Here is a 19,589-nt window from a genome sequence, read left to right as displayed (position 1 = left end):
GAATAATAACTCATGGACATCTCTAGCTGCTGTTTGATGCACATATTGCAACAATTACATGCATACTCACGGGGGACTCCAAGAGTTTCAATATGTAAATGGGAGGATTTTGAAGCTATTTGAGCAATAAGAAAAAATTGCAAGATGGACATTGCAGCAATTCAAAATGCAAGGAGATATTTTGAACTTAGTGCAAAATATTGGAGGATATTTATTTTCAACCTCAAACCTTTTTAGAGAATCTAGTTGCTTTTATCACAGTGTGTTATTACAATCGTTATTTCCTTGCATTATGTTTATGATGCAATCAAGTTAGCTAATTATTATGCTTTTTTTTTCCATCGGAGTCATTGCTGGCTTAAATTGACCCCTTTGAAGTCTGATATTAATAAAACAAATCTTAAATCCAATCCAACTCGGCCTGTCAAGGTGCTGGTTTCTATTCATATTAATATAATATAAATATGTAGATATTTTCAAGGTAGACTCCAACATACATTGCTGCCTACTTAGTGTACTTGCTATCCGCAGAATAATGCTAAGGCTTATGCTTGGATCTAATAGACTAGTACCTGTGATATCTATGGGTAGCTTAGCACATAAAGACTCGTTCCATTTTAGGATCTAGGGAGGAGTGGATGTACATAACCTTACTTGTTTTTGTAAAGAGGCTGTTTTCATATTTTTGAACTTTTGATCTTCAGGTCATTATGGGGCAGTATTACTGTTGCACCAAGATTTATCCTTTTAGTATTGTTAAACCTAAATTATACGGACTTGTTTAAGGGTTTTGGATGGATAACATCATCATAACAGCATCTGAAACAATCCCTCCTCATGCATTTTCTCTTTAGAGGATATATATATATATATATATATATATATATATATATATATATATATATATATATATATATATATATATATATATATATATATATATATATATATATATATTTATTTATTTATTTATTGATGCATCATGTCCATCTCCGTCGAGCCAGGCCTGCGCATCAAAACTTGACAAGGTTACTCCATTCAAAAATGTTTGTATATATATATATATATATATATTTATTGATGCATCATGTCCATCTCCGTCGAGCCAGGCCTGCGCATCAAAACTTGACAAGGTTACTCCATTCAAAAATGTTTGTTGGCAACTGAAACCAGATCTTATTATTATCGGCCGAGCTAGATGCCACTGGAGACAAAAAGTCTCAGTCACAAAAATCAATTCCAATCCGATCAAACTTAAACTTTGACATATATATCTATTAATAATTAAGTGAATCAATTTTTTTATTCAAATCTTAGAGCTGCGACACCAATTGAGATATTGTCCTAGCTCATGTCTGCAGCAGCCTTATCTGTATGAGGCCTGGGTGCAGCTTGTATGGTACACGAGGAGCAGAGGTTCCAATAATAATTTTAGGAATCAACTATTATGACAGTTGTTATAAATGTATAATTTCAACTATCTAACATCTCTGTAACCAACGGTGGATAAGCTATTATTTAGATCCGGGTTGTATATGTCGCACAAAAATATGATTTTTTTTTACAATATTAATCATTAGATCGCACAATAATCACTTTAAGATTTGTTGGGATATACCGACCGACCCCTTTTACATCGACTCATCCTCGGATCTGTCCGACCGACGTCCGACTCTACCGACCGCACCGACTGACGACTGCCGACAGTAGCTGCCGACATTATCCGACCAAAGGTGTGTCGGCCGGACAGACCCATTCTGTTTCCGACCAGCCGAGCGGTGGAGCCCAAATCACCGACTCACTGTCGGGGGTGGCACCCGACATCCCGACAGCCGAATACCGACGTATAGTCGGCCAGCCCGCCCAAGGGCCGTACGACCGCTCTGGGCTGTTGTCTTGTCAAGGACATGCTGTGCAATCACCCTGGGGTATTGTCCTGCCGAGGACATGGGTTCGTTCTGACAACCCGCAGCGATTTGACAGTCCACGATGATTTGACAGCTCCCGATGATTTGACAACTCTCCAGTTGTCTGCACCATTAATGGCAGGATCATGCCGCATTCTACTATAAAAAGGGGTAAGGCAACAGTCTTAGTAAGCTCTCTGACGCTCCCTCCAGCTCCCAAGCGTTCCCTAGCCTTCTCGAGTTGAGCCTCTGATTTTTCGCTGTTGCCTAGTCTCTCTGACTTGACCGTCGGAGGGTCCCCGTCGGAGGCATCTCCGGTCTGTGAGGACTTCTCTTGCAGGTGTGCGACCTCGACGATCGGACGACGGAGGACTGGCCGCAACAGATTTGGCACACCAGGTAGGGGAACGCTCGACAGAGGTAAGATAGCAAGCTCCCTAGAGCTTCAGAGACCTCTCGAGATGACGAAAATCAGAGCTCAGCGATCGAGAGCTACCAGGTCGGCGAGGTGCTTTTTCCGTCAGGAAGAGCCCTCTCCTTCACCCTCCATGGTGGAGCCCAGCTCTCTGCACCCGGTGGTGACCACCGAGGCACAGATCGTGGCGATCGTGCGGTAAATGATCGTTCTGACGGATGTGGTCAAAAATCTCCAGCAGCAACCGACTCAGTTGCCGCGACCGCCGACAGAACAATCGGTGGCGCATCCCATGCCGTCCAGAAGCAGCCGCCGACGCCCGCGTCCACTTCCATCTCCTCCTCAAGAGCAGCCGTTTCACCACTCCCATCGAGAAGGGGGGAGGCGACCACAGCGTGATGCCCGCCGGTCTCAACGTCCCTCTCCTTCCCAGCTGGAGCGAGCGAGGAGGGAGAAGCGGTCACGAATGCCGTCCGCCTCACTCTCAAATTCATCGGGAGGATCAACTCTTGGAGTTTCTCAACACCGACGGTTAAATGACTACGAGCGCAAGTTTGAAGAAATTGACCGTCGGCTTGCCCAGCTCCAGACGGATGGACAGAAGTCGTCGAACGACATCGACTTTCGGACCACCCAACCTGTCTCCCGATTCATCCTCGACGAATCGATCCCTAGTCAGTTCAAGATGCCTCATGTGGAGCCTTACGAAGGCTCCACCGACCCAATTGACCATCTGGAGAGCTACAAGGCTCTCATGACAATCCAAGGGGCAATCGATGCCCTCCTTTGCGTCGGCTTCCCCACCACACTCCACAAAGCTGCCAGGGTCTGGTACTCCGACCTCCACTTAGAAAGTATCCACTCCTTCGGGCAGCTCGAACATTCTTTCGTGGCCCATTTCGCACCAGCCGGAAGCCGCCGCGAACCTCAGACAGTCTTTTCTCCCTCAAGCAGGAAGAAAATGAGACTCTACGACACTTTATAGCCCGATTTAACGTGGCCACGCTTGAGGTCCGGGACCTCAACGAAGACATGGCTATTTCGGCCATGAAGAGGGAGCTAAGGGGGTCCCGCTTCACATACTCTCTGGACAAGACCCTCCCTCGGACGTACGTCGAATTGCTGGACCGCGCATACAAACACATGCGTGCAGACGAAGGAGCTTCCGACCGACGCCTGACCGAGAGCACGGGCCAAAAGGTGAAGCACAAGAAAGGTCAGGCTCTTGCTGAACCCAGCAGGCCCCCGACCGACAAATGGGTCTCACCCCAACGACGGAGCCCGAGATCGCCCCGATGGCGAAGTCCGAAGCTGGTGCATCACAGGTATGACTCCTACACTCCCCTCTCTGCTTCTCGTGCGCAGATCTTGATGGAGATTGAAGGAGCGAAATATCTGCGACGGCCTCCGCCTCTGAAGGCAAAAAGCCTCGATCAGAGAAGGTACTGTCGGTTCCATCGGAGCCGCGGTCATACCATCGAGCAATGCATCTAACTCAAGGATGAGATAGAGGACCTCATCCGATGAGGCTATCTTGAAAAGTATCGAAGGGATCCGCCAGCTCGGCCCCTTAACGACTGACAATCCCAATCAACTGAAGAGGCGGTGAATAATCGGCCTACGACTGGAGTCATCAACATAATCTCCAGATGACTGAATCGGGGGACGACTGCTGGAGAAGAGTCGACGAAGCGGCTGCGCCAGGACAATGTAATCATCTTCACAGATGAGGATGCTCTGGGAATCCAAACTCTCCATGATGATGCTGTTGTTGTCTCGGCAACAATCGCGAATTATGATGTAAAAAGGATTCTTATCAATAATAGAAGCTCAACTAATGTTTTGTTTTACTCGACTTTTTTTCGAATGCGACTGTCGACCGACCGACTCAGGAGGGTCTCTACGCCCCTCGTGGGTTTTGCCGGAGAAGCCATCGCGGTGGAAGGAGAAATTACTCTTTCCGTGACAGCTGGACCGAACCACGACAAAACACCATCCATATGACATTCACGATCGTCCAAGTACCTTCGGCCTACAATGCCATACTTGGAAGGTCTGGGCTAAATGCTTTTAGAACGATAGTCTCGACGTACCACCTGCTGGTTCAGTTTCCGATAAAAAATGGAGCCGGAGAGATGCGCGGGGATCAACAACTCGCTTGGTGGTGCTTCCAAATTTCTACTCAAAGCACTAAGTCGAAGGACTCCCTGACGGTTGACAAGCTGGACCAACGGGAAGAGGAGGAGCGGGGTGAACCGGCTGAACAACTAATCTCTATCCCGATGACAAGGAACCCTAAGCAGGTCGTTTGGGTCGGGTCGCAGTTGACCGATTTGGAGCGACGACAGCTGATAGAACTGTTGGAGGATAACACTGACGTATTCGCTTGGTCAGCAGCAGATATGTCCGGCATACCTCCGGAGACGATGACTCACCGACTTAACATCGCCCCTGGCGCGAAGCAGATGAGACAGAAGAAACGGGCATTCGCCCCCGAAAGACAGAGGGCCATCAATGAGGAAGTGGACAAGTTGCTCGAGGCCGGCTTCATCAGAGAAACCACCTATCTCGATTGGCTCGCGAATGTCGTCATGGTGAAGAAAGCCAACGAAAAGTGGAGGATTTGTATCGACTACACCGACTTGAATCGGACATGCCCGAAGGACAGCTTCCCACTGCCAAAGATCGACCAACTGGTGGATGCGACGTCCGGACATCGACTGCTCAGCTTCATGGATGCCTTTGTCGGATATAACCAGATCTGGATGGCGCCCGAGGATGAAGAGCATACGGCCTTCGTGACCGTCAAGGACTTTTACTGCTACCGAGTTAAGCCCTTCGGTCTGAAGAATGCCGGAGCCACCTACCAACGCCTCGTCAACAAAGTCTTCAAGAATCAGATCGGGTGCAATATGGAGGTCTACATGGACGACATGCTGGTGAAGAGCGCACAGGCTTCAGACCATGTCCAAGGCTTGGAAGAAACCTTCCGCATCCTTCGGCAACATCGGATGAAGTTAAATCCGACCAAGTGTGCCTTCGGGGTAGCTTCGGGAAAGTTCCTCGGGTTCCTTATTTCTTAACGTGGAATCGAGGCCAACCCCGAGAAGATAAGGGCGATTATGGACATGCGGCACCCGAACAGCAAAAAAGAGGTGCAGCAACTCAATGGGAAGGTCATCACGCTCAGCCGATTCATCTCTCAGTCGGCTGAGAGGTGCTTTCCGTTCTTCAAAATCTTGAGGCAGATGAAGGATTTTTTCTGGCCGAATGAGTGCCGGCAAGCTTTTGAAGATTTAAAGAAGTACCTGACCTCTCTGCCCCTGCTTGTGAAGCCAGAAGTCGGAGAAACATTGTATCTTTATTTGGCTACCTCCCCAGAGGCTGTTCGTTCGGTACTCATCCGGGAGAGCGAGAGCCAAATTCACCAGCCCATATACTACACCAGCAAGGTGCTCCATGGGGCCGAAACTCGGTACTCAAAGGTGGAAAAGATGATATTTGCCCTGGTCATATCCGTGCAACAACTCCGTCTGTATTTCCAAGCACATGCCATCGTGGTCCTGACTGACCAGCCCCTGAGGGCGATCCTCCGTCGTCCCGACACATTAGGACGACTGGCAAAATGGACGGTAAAGTTGAGCGAGTTCGACATTCAGTACCGATCGCATCCTGCTTTGAAAGCCCAAGTCCTAGCCGACTTTGTTGTGGAATGCCCGACAGCTGACCAAATGTCGGAAGACGGGAGCTCCAAAGAAGCTGCAACCTTCGAATGTGACCCCGGGTCAACCTGGGTGTTACACATAGATGGAGCTTTCAATGCCCAAGGGAGTGATGCCGGGTTCCTGCTCACCAACTCAGAGGGGGTGGTTACCGAGTACGCCCTCCGATTCAACTTCAAAGCTTCTAATAATCAAGCCGAGTACGAAGTGCTTCTCACTAGCTTGAGAATGGTGCAGGAGCTTGGGATCGACAGCCTCAGAGTCTTCTCCGACTCCCAGCTGATCGTGGGATAAGTCAAAGACGAATTCGAGACGCCGGACCCGATCATGGTAAAATATTTTCAGAAGGTGAGAGATCTCGTGGCACACCTCAAGTATTTCGAGATCTCCCACATTCTCAGGTCGGAGAACGTTCGGGCCGATGCACTCTCCAGACTCGCGACGTCCGCCTATAGCACTCTGGGCCGGACACTCATGGAGAGCCTCAAGCAACCGAGCATCGATAGGGCCGAGGAGATGCTGCAACTGACGATCGAGCCAAGTTGGATGGACCCGATCGTCTGGTACCTGACCGACGGAACCAACCCCGAAGATCTTGCGGAAGCCAACCGACTCCGATGGGTGGCCTCCCAGTACGTAATGATGGACAGGCGACTTTACAAAAGGTCGTTCTCCCTTCCCTTGCTACGGTGCCTCGGACCGACGGATGCAGACTATGCACTCAGGGAGGTGCATGAAGGGATCTACGGGAGTCACCTGGGGGGCAAATCCTTGGCCTACAAAGTCCGCGGTAGGGTTACTACTGGCCCACCATGAAGAAAGACGCGGTTGACCTGGTTCGGAGGTGCGAGCCATGCCAACCAACTGACTGCCATTGTCGCCTCGTGGCCTTTCGCCCAATGGGGGATTGACATACTCGACCCTTTCCCTTCGGCGTCTGGTCAAAGAAAGTTTATAGTTGTCGCAATCGACTACTTCACCAAGTAGGTGAAGGCCGAACCTCTGACATAAATTACCGAGCATAAGATGGAAGACTTTGTCCAGAAGTCCATCATCTTTAGGTTCGGGCTACCGCACACCATCATCACCGACAATGGACGATAGTTCGACAACAACGACTTCAGGGAGTTCTGTGCGAGGTTTCATATCACGCACAAGCTGACTTCGATCGGGCATCCACAGTCCAATGAAGAAGTCGAAGTGGCCAACCGGACCATTCTGCATGGACTGAAGATCCGATTGAACGCAGCTAGAGGCCTCTGGGTCGAGGAATTACACTCGATCCTCTGGACGTACCGAACGACACCTCGTGTCTCGATTGGGGAAACTCCTTTTAACCTGGCCTTCGGGATGGAGGCAATGATCCCACTAGAGATCGGGCTACCATCAATTAGAGTCGAGCAATACTGTGAGCCAGACAACTCTGAGTGTCGGAGAGCTGACTTGGATCTCCTTCCCGAACTCCGACATGAGGCTCAACTCCGCATGGCTTCCTACCGACAGAAAGTGGCCCGATACTACAACGCTAAAGTCAAGCCGAAGTCCTTCAGACTCGGAGACTTGATTTTGAGAAAGGTGAAAGTCTCGAAGCCTCAGGATCAAGGGAAGCTGTTCCCGAACTGGAAAGGATTCTATAAGATAACCGACACTTGCAAGCTGGGTGCCTACTGACTTGAGACCTTAGAAGGGACGGCTATTCTCCGAACTTGGAATGTTGACAATCTGAAATTGTATTATCAATAAACTCTGTATGCCCTTCTTGCTTGGAATACAATATAATTTTAGAATTCCAGAGTCCGCGAAGTTTGGCCCTCTGCTGAGGGTCGGCTCTTGCCTGAAGAACGAGCCTCGATGCCCCGACTTGAGCCCTACGTCTCGTCGGAAACCTACGCTTCGGTCGTCGAATCTACGGCTCAATCTACGTCCTGATCACCGATGACATATCGGATTCTACAACAGGGATCGGAGGAGCAAAATGTCTACGATGGCCCCCGTCTCTGAAGGCAAAGGGCTTCAACTGACGTCGTTGGCTAACTTTCGACTAAGAAAGGGCAAAATGCCAAGACGACCGCGACGTACCCACCCAACCAAGGTCTGGGCAATGGGTATTCGACTTGCGACGAACGGACCTGATCACGATCGATCGAAGGATATTCGGCTTGCCACCGTTTATCGTACGTCCTGATGTACACGCCCGATCAAGGGTCGGACAATGGGTATTCGACTTGCCATCGTTGTCCTATCCGAATGCATTGGACGCTACTCGACTATCAGACTCTACGGAATGGTTGTGTCGATGAGCCACGTTTGGGGATTGGCTGACACCTGACCCCATGTGCGCATCCGACCAAGGCCTGGACGATAGACGCTCAACCTACGATCTGTACAGCTCTCGACCATCGGATCCTAAGCAGCCTACGCGGTAGTCGGAATGCCGACCTGTGATCGGGGCTTGTTCTACCCTTAGCGGGGCGCATGCCACTGATCACTTTGATCGGCTATGCTGGATCCTACTGAACGTCCTAATGGGACATGTCGGAACTACGACCTATGCACCTAGAGATGGTTCGGACGATCAAACACATTCAACTACATGCAAAAAAAAGTGAGAAGTCTTTGATTTTACTAAGTCAAAATTGGGACGAATTCCGATTACAAAATTGGGACGAGGCCCGATTACAGATATCAAAGGCTGAACAGAAAGTAAAAAAGTACAAGGATAATAGAGCGGATACTCCGACTATTCGTCGGAGTCGGTTTCTTCCACCGGGTATAGTTCGGGAGCAACCGGCGTGCCCGCTTCGATCGATGAGGGATCGGGGGTTGGAGCCACCTCGTCCTCGGCGACTCGTTCCGTCGGCAGTGGGTCGGCCTCTCCCTCTGCTGCTTGGTCCTCCGACCCTGGAGGGACGATCCCGCTCAGGTCGAGCTTCGGGTGCAAACTCTGGATCGCTTCTTGGGCGTCCTCGTACCCCACCCGGTAGGAGGCAAAGCCGCTCTCGAGGAGATCCTCCCGGTACTCCTCCAAACCACGAAAGTCCTCCACCGCCCGACCCAGTGCCTCCCTGGCCGACTCCGCCTCTGCCTTCAATATGTTGGCGTCGGCCTGGGTGGAGGACAGGTTCTCCTCAGCCTTGGCCAGGTTCTCCAGGCTAATGCGAAGCTGTTTACGCTCGGCCTCGAGTTCCCTAATGCAGCCGTCCCTCTCGTGCCTCAGTCAGTGAACGGAGCGGGTCTTGCGCCGAACCTACTCACGGGCCGACTGAAGTTCGGCCTCTGAGACGGCTAGGCCGTTGGTGAGTCGAGAGATCTCCTCCTCGAGCCTAGCCTCACGATCGATCAATAACTTCAGCTGGTCGACCAGCGTCGCCTTCTCAGCCTCGGCGATCTCTGCCTTCTTCTTCCAGGCCGCCCGGACGTCGTCGAACCTTCGATATCCGACCTCCAGCTCGGATATATTATAGATCAGCTGCGGACGGAAGGTCGACTGTCAGAAAACCGAATTGATGAAAAATAATAATGAAGAGGAGAAAGGAAGAGTAGGAGCTCACCTGGATCATAGTCAGATAAAAGGAAGAAAGCATGTCGGACACTGGCCGACTCTTCATGATCTCCCGGTCGACCGGGAGAATGGTTGCTTGGCACAACCTCCTAGCCAAATCATGATTGGCCAGGGCCGACACTCCTTCGAAAAGTTGGACGTCGGATGACGCGGCTCGACCGACCGACCTTGTGTCGTCGCCCGACGCCATCGGAGCCTTCCTTCGTCCGACCGCCCAGGCCCAAAAATCGAAGAGGGATGGGAAGCTTGAGCTCGATTGGGTCCATCCCGAGGCCGCGAGGGCGGTCACTGCAGGTCGTTCGGGCTCACGTACTTCGGCCCGAACCTCTTCTGTTGGTGGGGGAGTCGACACTCCTTCGGCTGCCCCCTCGTTCGCCCCTTCCTCGGATGGCCCCTCAGGTGGCACCACCAGCGCCGACAGAGCAATGATAGGCTCATAGCCCGACGCACGTTCAGCGTCGGGCTGCGCTCCCATCACCGCAAGGTCGGTCAGCGATGCTATCTGAGGCCTCTTGGGAGGCCGCGATGGTTCGGCCCCGTGCGCTGGCATCTTTCTCACCGCATGTTATCGAATATCGGCGTCGGTCAGCCTCACTCTCGACGGCATCCCTGCAATTTCAAAGAAGGATCAGCGCAAGTCCAAAGACGGATAGAAAAGATAAAGGACGACCGACAGACCGAGATGTACCTAAGCGAGGAACCAAACTTAGGCCGGCATCGTACAGAGCTTGCTTGGTGATGAGCTCCCTCTGCTTTGGCACTGACACATCCTTCAGTTGGTGAAAATCCTTTCGATCCTCGTTCTCCACCCGACTGTTCTCATTCGGCTGAGTCCGAGGATCCCCCCAGCGAGAAGGGAACCCCCAAAGAAGTGGAGAGGAGGCAAAAAAAAATTAGTTCTTCCACCCATGAATCGAAGATGGAAGACCGATGATGAACGAAAGATCCTTCCGGGGATTGAAGAACCACCACCCTCGGGCCTTCAGGTGGGGTCGAAGGATGAAGAATGCCCGAAAGAGAGAGATACGAAGATAGGTCGGCAAAAGCCGACACAACAATGCGAAGCTGATTATCAGTCGGACTGAGTTCGACGTCAGTTGAGCTGGACAAAGCCCGTAATAATCCAGAACGTTCTAGACGAACTCCGGAATCGGGAAGCGAAGACCTGCCCGAAGGTCCTCGACATAAAAGGCCATCTGGTCCGGAGGCGGGTTGTTAACCCGACCCTCAGCCCCAGGGGTGAAGAGCTCGAACTGCTCCGGGATACTGTATTGCTCCCTGAGCCGTTCGATGTTTGCCCCCGAAAGTGAAGAAACCTCCACCTCCGGGGTCGACCGTGAGTCGTCGGTTGGGTTCCCCGACTGACTTCCTCGTGGAGAGGTTCTAGCCATGACGCTAGCCCCAGAAAGGAGAACAAAAGAAAATGGCGAAGAGGGAAGGGAGCAAGGAGACAAAGACAGACAAAACTCCAAGAAGAACTTTTCGAAGGGAGAGCACCAAGATAGCTATCTGGAACTGGGGGACAACTCGACAAAGCCTCAGCATCAGGAGCAGATTTGCAGCAAAAGTGAAATTTTGGATGCAAGTGGCCGCATATATATAAGGCCCATCAACGGTCGAGATGAAAGCACGTCGGATGAGGGCTTTCCAGATGTCGACACGTGGCGGTGCCTGGGTCCTTCCTCTGTCCGACAATTTGATGTACCCACCACCAGATCTAGCCACGTCGCCTCCATCTGTATGAACGGGTTCAGCCCAATGGCCCCCTGCCACGTGGCAAAAAAATCGCATCTCGGGATTCACTAACCGACGGTGGTTTGTGTTCCCGAGGAAATGGTGGTTCAAGTTTCCGAGGAGACGACGGAGACGGTGGTTCCTGTTCCCAATGGGATGGCAGTTCACGTTCCCAATGGGACGTCTGACACCGGGCCATTCGTTGGTACGATCGTCAGAGTCGGAGCGTGACGTGATGGAATGCCAGAATCAGAGTATGGCACGATGGATATCCACTCTTTTCGTCCGAAGCCATTGCCCACGCAGAGACGCTAGCCAGCATGACATCCTACTCAGGAGTGGGAGGAGAGGCAACTGTTGGGATATACCGACCGACCCCTTTTACGCCGACTCACCCTCGGACCTGTCCGACCGACACCCGACTCTACCGACCGCACAAACCGACGACTGCCAACAATAGCTGCCGATATTATCCGATCGAAGGTGTGTCGGTCGGGCAGACCCATTCTGTTCCCGACCAGCCAAGCGGCGGAGCCCAAATCACCGACTCACTGTCGGGGGTGGCACCCGACGTCCCGACAGCCGAATACCGATGTATAGTCGGCCAGCCCGCCCAAGGACCGTACGACCGCTTTGGGCTGTTGTCTTGTCAAGGACATGCTGTGCAATCGTCTTGGGGCATTGTCCTGCCGAAGATATGGGTTCGTTCTGACAACCCGCGGTGATTTGACAGCCCACGGCGATTTGATAGCCCCCGACGATTTGACAACTCTCCAGTTGTCTGCACCATTAATGGCGGGACCACGCCACATTCTACTATAAAAAGGGATAAGGCAACAGTCTTGGTAAACTCTCTGACGCTCCCTCCAGCTCCCAAGCTTTCCCTAGCCTTCTCGAGTTGAGCCTTTGATTTTCCGCTATTACCTAGTCTCTCTGACTTGACTGTCAGAGGGTCCCCATCGGAGGCATCTCCGATCTGTGAGGACTTCTCTTGCAGGTGTGCGACCTCGGTGATCGGACGACGGGAGACTGGCTGCAACAAGATCCATCTAAATGGAGGAGATTTGAATGCTTTGAACTTTGTGGAAGGCACGATCCAATAGTTGGCATTGCAGAAAAGATCGACCATTCTTTTGTGCAAAAGATACAACCGGATCACCTACTTTTTTTGCTTTATATAACCTTATATTAGAGGATGGAGATCTTATCCTGTCAAGGCTTGCACTAAAGCTTTCAATCACAGCCATCGGCGATGGGCTTGATTGCTTCGATTGGATAAGTTGCTGTATATATACCAGCGGTGGATCATTTCCAATCATGGTTCTCACGCCAATCACAAATGGCCATGAATGAAAGGCATGCCCTCGCCGGTTCAATTTGAGATCGGAGAAGATCTGGATCTTATGCAAAAATGGATGATCAAGGTTTTTGGTTCTTACCTCTTGGACCATTTGCTTTCTAATGGTGGGCGGTAAGGATTGGTGCATGGGCTCCTTAGTGCTGTATGCTAATATAATGATCATTAGATAAATAATGGATCCGTTTCTAAAATCCAATGAAAATAAGAAGGGGAACAAACTGGAATGCACCACTTTTTCATTCCATTCAAATTTGCAATATTTTAGGTACTGCTTGCTCTGGAGTTTGTTGCATGCTTGCCATCGTCCCTGCTTGATTTTTTTTTTTCTTTTTTTTTTTTTTTTGGTGGGGATGCAATAGGGTTGGAGATTTTCGGCAAGGGATAAACATATATTCAAATCAAAGTTCTGTACTCTCTTTCTTTTCTTTTTCTTTTTCTTTTTTTTTTTCTTTTTCTCTCTCTCTTTTCTTCTTTATTCTTCCACTTTTCTTTGATGGAGCAGGGACCCTCTGATCTCCTTATTTCCCAAAGCAGCTGATGGCTCCCATGGCCGGAAGAAAGAGCACAACAGTGCGATCGAAGAAATAGTGAGGAAGAAAATCAAAAAATAACCATAAAAAATAAGAAAAAAATTCAGAGGCTTTATTTTTCCAAGAAAATCCAGTGATAGCTGGCAAAATCAAAGATCTAAGGTTTAGAAATAACGAGGAGAAGGATCAGCAAAGATTCAAGAGATCCTTATCTTATTTCCGGCAATAGTTGGTCCCGATTTCCAGCGAACACAGTGCGATCAATCATGAGTTTTCTAGAGAAGATTTGAGAAAAATAGAGGCAGAAGCTCGGGCTGGGGTTGTTGGCTTTAAGAAAGAGACGGATCCCCTTCAAATAGAGGACCAAACGGAGAGAAAATAAGCTAGAATTTGACTCCAAATCGAAGTTGGAGTCTTCGTTGGACGAGGAAGAAGAACTCCTTCAGCAGTTTTTTTCCGTGTCCTAGAGCATGTGCTGGCTTAAGTGTTTTTTTTTCGTAAGTTGGACCTAGTAGGGTTTTGGGTTGTATGTTACACTGAAAAATCAATCATGATCTACCTCACTAAAAATATCTAAAAGTAGAAAAAACACATGTTGGTGGTCTTTGTCCTATGCATTAAGTAAAAATAAAATATTCAATTAAAATGATATGAACCTATATTTTACTTAAATTGTATTGATGTTTAATCTATACATATTTTAATATATATAGATTATGGTTGGTCAGACAGATTCTCAATATAAATATTTTATCATGTATTTAGTATATAAGCATAATAAGAAGCATCCATTTTTGTATCTGTTTGACATATAAATTAGAGATCATTAAAATATATAATATTTTTGGTCCATAAATATATGATTTTTTAATTTTTAGATATGTTTAGTAATATAGGCCACCATCAATAGTGTGAGTTTTTGATTTGAATGCTTGGCTATTGATTTTTAACCAAAAAAGATATGGTTATTTTCCCTCTCTTTCTCTCTCTCTCTCTATATATATATGTATGTACATATGTATGCATGCATGTATATATCATTTCATACATATACACACATCCATTGAAAGGAGTAGAAATCTTTTCTTGTGTGTAGGTATGCACGTACAAATGTATGTATGTACATATGTCTGTATACATGCAGGTATCTGTTTACATAGATTTGTTACCGATCTATACAAATTTATGCATGCTGTATGTTTTCTTTCTCCTATCTTCTCAAATCTCTTTTTTTTTTTTTCCTTTGATTCCATAGAAAACTATCACAAAAAAAAAATTGTTGCTTAAGAAAAGGACAGGCTACAGCAGGTGATCCAAATCTCCTGACAAAGAGCTGGTATCAGCATGAACATACTGCATTTGATTGACCCATTGGATTATAGTGTTTTTTTTTTTTTTTGTTGGTATACCCATTGGATTATAGTTGAACAATCTTGCTCCCTTCACACGCTCAGGAACCCAACATCTAAATGGCTGCACGAAGACCTTTCCATGCAGCTTTTAGTTCAGCCTATGGTATTGAACCTGTCTATATCGATCATTCATGCTTTAACAAAGAAGAAAAAAAAAACCTACCACCTACCATAATATATATATTTTTTTGATAAAACATACTAAACTTTCAATACCAAGCCAGTAGAAGCATTGTTCCTGAACTGAGCCATGGAAGGCCCGAACTGTACTTAAAACAAAAATCAAACAACATTATCTTTTGAGAATTCAAAAGGAAAAGTAGTATATTATTTCATGATTTTTTTTTTAATAGAATCACGACCGCCTGCACAACTAAATGCATCCCACGTGAGAGTGGTTTCATTTCTAGTTTTTGGACATAATTCTCACTACTCTTTTGCCATCATTTTTCTTTCTTTTTAAGAAATATCTGTCTCTAATATTTTAGATTTTTGCACCCTGCATGCATGGGGCTCATTTATGATTAACCAAATCACAGCCATGTAGCAAATGCTCTTGCGTTTTTCTGATCTCTAGTAAATGGTTTACCTGGGTTACCTTTGGTTCCATTCTTTTGAGGATAAAAATTTTATTTATGAATCTATATATTTTTAAATAAATATTTTTTAAATAAAATTTAAATAAAAAATAATTTATTATATTTTTTATATATTGAAAAATAATTCAAAAATTTATTATTTATGTTCTTTTGCATCACTAATTCTTTAGATAAATTGTTAAAATCTATCCATATTTTTCATAAATTTTTTATTATATAAATATAATTATATATTATATTATATTATATTATGCATGTTATAATATATAATATTACATAAATATAATAAATTATATTATATATAATAAAATAGTATATATTAATATAACTTAAAATATAATATTATTATATTATATTTATTATAATAATATAAGATATTGATATTATATTATAATAATAAAATAAGATATACTATGACATTATATTATCATAATAATATATTATATTAAAATAATAAAATATTATTGTAATAATAATATTATGTTATATTATATATAAGATTCTATATTATTATATTATTATTATAGGACTAAGGATATATAATTTTTTTTTTGGAGGAAAAATGATTTATTTTTTTGTTGAATAATTTTTTTAATAAATAAATATTATTTATAAAAAAATAATTTATTTATATAGAAAAGTATATGGATTGATCGGTCAATGAAAGAGTTGACGGACTTTCGCATCATATCTTCCCACCGTAGAACGGGTTTAGAAAAAGTAAAAGGTTTGCTTCACCCAGCTGCGTCTCGTAAGGCCCCGCGGCGGCCCTAGATCTCGCCTCCGTATTGTATGCACCAGGTTTAAGTGGACCGCGCAAATCCCACGGTGGAAAACACGCCACGCGAACCCTTGTATTTCGTCGATTCCCGATTGCACTCTCTCCACAGTACATATACTCTGGGATTTGTTCATTTGCACCTGGTGCATGCAATAATTTCTCGGTCTGTCCTAAATTACCTTTTGACACGTGTCAATAGGACTTACGTCGCCCCTCCGGCTCGAGAAATTCTTGCCTGCACCACGTCCAGCTAGACCAGCGCACATCTGGGAGCCGTGCACGGTGGAAAACGCGCAATCGGGAATTCGTGAAATGCAAGGGTTGATGTGGCGTGTTATCCACCGTGGGATCTGGGTGGTCTCCCTAGACGGCCCCCAGGCGTGCGTGTTATCCTCCGGCTCCCTTTCTCGGCCTTCACTCTCCGACATTACCACTCACTACTCCTTTCTCTCTGAGGTTCCCTTGCTGCTCTCTGTCCTCTTCTCTCTGTTCGTCCTCGATTCGCCACCAGCGAACTCTAACCCTTGATCGGTTTCTCCCTTCGTTCTGCTCCGAAATTGGTGCTCTCGGAGTGGGGATGGTGGATTAGGGCTCGGATCGAGCTAGAGCGAGGCCGGTCATGGCTGCAGAACTCTGATGTTTTGAAACACTGTGGTCGGGGTTAGGGTTAGGTTTTGTATATGTCTGTTGCTGAGCTGAATGAGCGGCACATCGCCGCGAAGGCGACAGTGAACGGTCTGCGCGAGCGGTTGAAACGGAGGCGGCAGGCGCTGCTCCACACCGATGGTGGAATTCTCGTGTTCTTGTTCTTGGCGTTTTGTCCCCTTAATTTTTTTTCCCCTTGGGAACAATGATTTTATTTTTTTTTTCTTCTTTTGTTTTTTCAGTTGCTGGGTATGCTAAGAGCCATGGGAAAACAGCGATTAGCCTTGGTTCCACGGATCTGGTTTGCTGTAGGACCATGCAGGGTCATACAGGGAAAGTAGGTTCGATCCTTCGCTAATTTTTTCATAAAGATGAGATTTTTTGCGCATTTGCTGCATCTTTCTTCGTTTTTGTTAGTTGAGTTCATGGGTTTGTCTGAAAACTACCTTTACGTGATATTTTTGTTAAATGAGGATTACATTATATTTTTGTTAAATGTGGATTCCATGATTATCCGGAACTGTTAATAGACTGTGAAATTTCAACCTTTTATACTGGAAAGATGAAGTACTTGTTTTTCTCGTTTCTTTTTTGGTGTATATTAGAATTGCTGATGAACTGGAGAAGCTTGATGTAATAAGAAAACACAGGGCAAAAGGATGTTCTGAATGATTGTTTGTCACACAATGCTCGAAAAAAAAATGTGTGAAACTTAGCTGGTTTGCTGTGCGAAGGTGACCTAAAAACTTTTCTGCTCTATGCAAATCAACCATGCAAAGCCAAAATTAGCGACCACTGATGTTTTACTTCAAAATCATTCTTTGGGTTCTTGTAATTATTTTTTCTGAAGGAATTTTTTTTCCTTGTTGGCTATTCCTCTTTTCATTGTTGTTCCAACTTACACCATTTAATTTCCATAGGCTATATGATGCAATTGGAAATGATGAAATGCTGCACTGGTTAAATGCTTAAATTGGAAATGATATGTTTCTTGGCCCATAAGAAATGTTTGATAGGTGAAAATTAAGTTCAGACAAGAAATTGACAATAGGTGAAACAATATTTCGAGTCTATAGGCTTCTTTATTGGAAGATGTATCATGGTTCACCTCGAGTCAATTAGTCTATCGAACTTTATTTGTTAATCATAATCTAGAACAATTCTTGAGATAAGATAATCTTTGATAAGAAACAGTGGAGGGGGATTGGGAGGCCCCCAACAATAAGATTAAGTTAGAACTAAAATGAACCAATGTTTCTAGGAAACTTTGTATATGTGTATGTAAGGTATAAGATATAAAACTAAGGAAACCAAGAAACATGTTCGGTATTATCAACTCTAAATGCTATATCATTTTTCTCTTCCTGCAATAATTGATCTCATTTTTTTCTACTGCATTCTCGGGTTGGGGCAAGGAGATGTTGACCGCTTTTTCCTTGCTCAGTTAGATATTCTATTTCAACTTATAAGTCAAATTGCACATTACTGTGGCATTTGTGATTGTGATATTAAGTCAGGCATTTGTGAGTGGATGTGGACATGTGAAATTTATTACATTTTAACTTTTTGCTGCATGGTGACCTTTCATATTATTTTGGATTAGTTATGGATCTAGTCTTTTAGAGATCAAAACTCAAATTTCCACCTTTAATTAGCAACTGATGAATATGGTTTTCTAAGAACCTTGTCAGGTCTATTCACTGGATTGGGCTCCTGAAAGGAATTGGATAGTTAGTGCTTCTCAAGATGGGTGATTAATTGTGTGGAATGCGTTAACAAGCCAGAAAACACATGCTATAAAGCTTCACTGTGCATGGGTCATGACATGTACCTTTGGCCCCAACAGTCAGTCTGTTGCATGTGGTGGTCTTGATGGTGCATGCTCTATTTTCAATCTCAATTCTCAAGTTGATAGAAATGGAAATATACCAATATCAAGAATACTTACTGGGCACAAGGGCTATGTATCGTCTTGTCAGTATGTCCCAGATCAGGAAACTTGACTAATTACCACCTCAGGGGATCAGACGTGTTTTATGGGATGTTACTACTGGTCAGAGGATCTCCATCTTTGGAGGTGAATTTCCATCAGGACACACAGCTGATGTGTTGAGGTAATTGCACAGATCCCGTCATGAAGTCATGTACTAGAAACCAAAATGCTTCAGTCATAAAGTTTTGTAGTTTGTTTCGGCCAAAGGTAGCTTAGTTTTACATTGGATGAATGCCTATTGTCTTTATTTGAAAAGATATTTCACAACTGTCTTTGTACGTGATGTCAATTACCGTGACAAAATCTATAGGTCTCTTTTTGGTTAATAATCCATCTGTGATCTTTGATTTTTAGAGGAATTCCATCCGCTGAAAGCTTTTTTTTTTTTTCTTTTTTTGAACAAACTTGTGGTGGTCTTGACCTAAATTGAAGGAATATTTATTGTCCATCCAAAACAGATGATCCTATGTAGGTTTCCATCTAATTCTTATATATTTAGTTTGCATATAGGTATTAGATCACCTTGCCAGAATTCTGATAATTTTGCGCTAGAACAAAGATAGTTCTATCCATTTGTACTTTTGTATATTTTCCTCCCCTTTGTATCTTTCTGTGCTGAACTTCAATTAGCAAACGGTACATTTCAGTATAAACATCAGTATAAACTTCAATTACCAAAGGTTCTGTGCATTATGTAAACATATTCTCCCAAGCTCAGTTTTCTCGTAAAAATTATTGAGATTACTAGCAAATAAATCAATATGTCCAAATCCAATACCATGTTTCAAATTATTTTATGTAACTATTTGATAGACACTGCTATTTGGCTATGTGCATTTCATATTAGGGTCCATTATTTATTTATGTGTTATTTCTATGACTAATTGTACTAAAAATTCTATCAAATATATAAAATTATATAATAACAC

At 45.4% G+C, this 19,589-nt stretch overlaps 1 protein-coding gene across 1 annotated transcript; it reads left to right on the top strand.

Moving 5' to 3' along the window:
- Window positions 1-16,421: 16,421 nt before the first annotated feature.
- Window positions 16,422-18,989, top strand: LOC105060681 (guanine nucleotide-binding protein subunit beta). The gene is given in 4 exon segments (XM_019851880.3): window positions 16,422-16,808; window positions 16,910-17,004; window positions 18,359-18,699; window positions 18,701-18,989. Coding segments are annotated over 4 exon segments (627 nt in total). The 5' UTR covers window positions 16,422-16,702; the 3' UTR covers window positions 18,786-18,989.
- Window positions 18,990-19,589: the final 600 nt, after the last annotated feature.

The sequence above is a fragment of the Elaeis guineensis genome, chromosome 2, assembly GCF_000442705.2.
Source record: "Elaeis guineensis isolate ETL-2024a chromosome 2, EG11, whole genome shotgun sequence".
NCBI lineage: Eukaryota > Viridiplantae > Streptophyta > Magnoliopsida > Arecales > Arecaceae > Elaeis > Elaeis guineensis.
The sequence above is the reverse complement of the archived record's forward strand: the minus strand, read 5'-3'. Positions and strand labels throughout refer to the sequence as shown.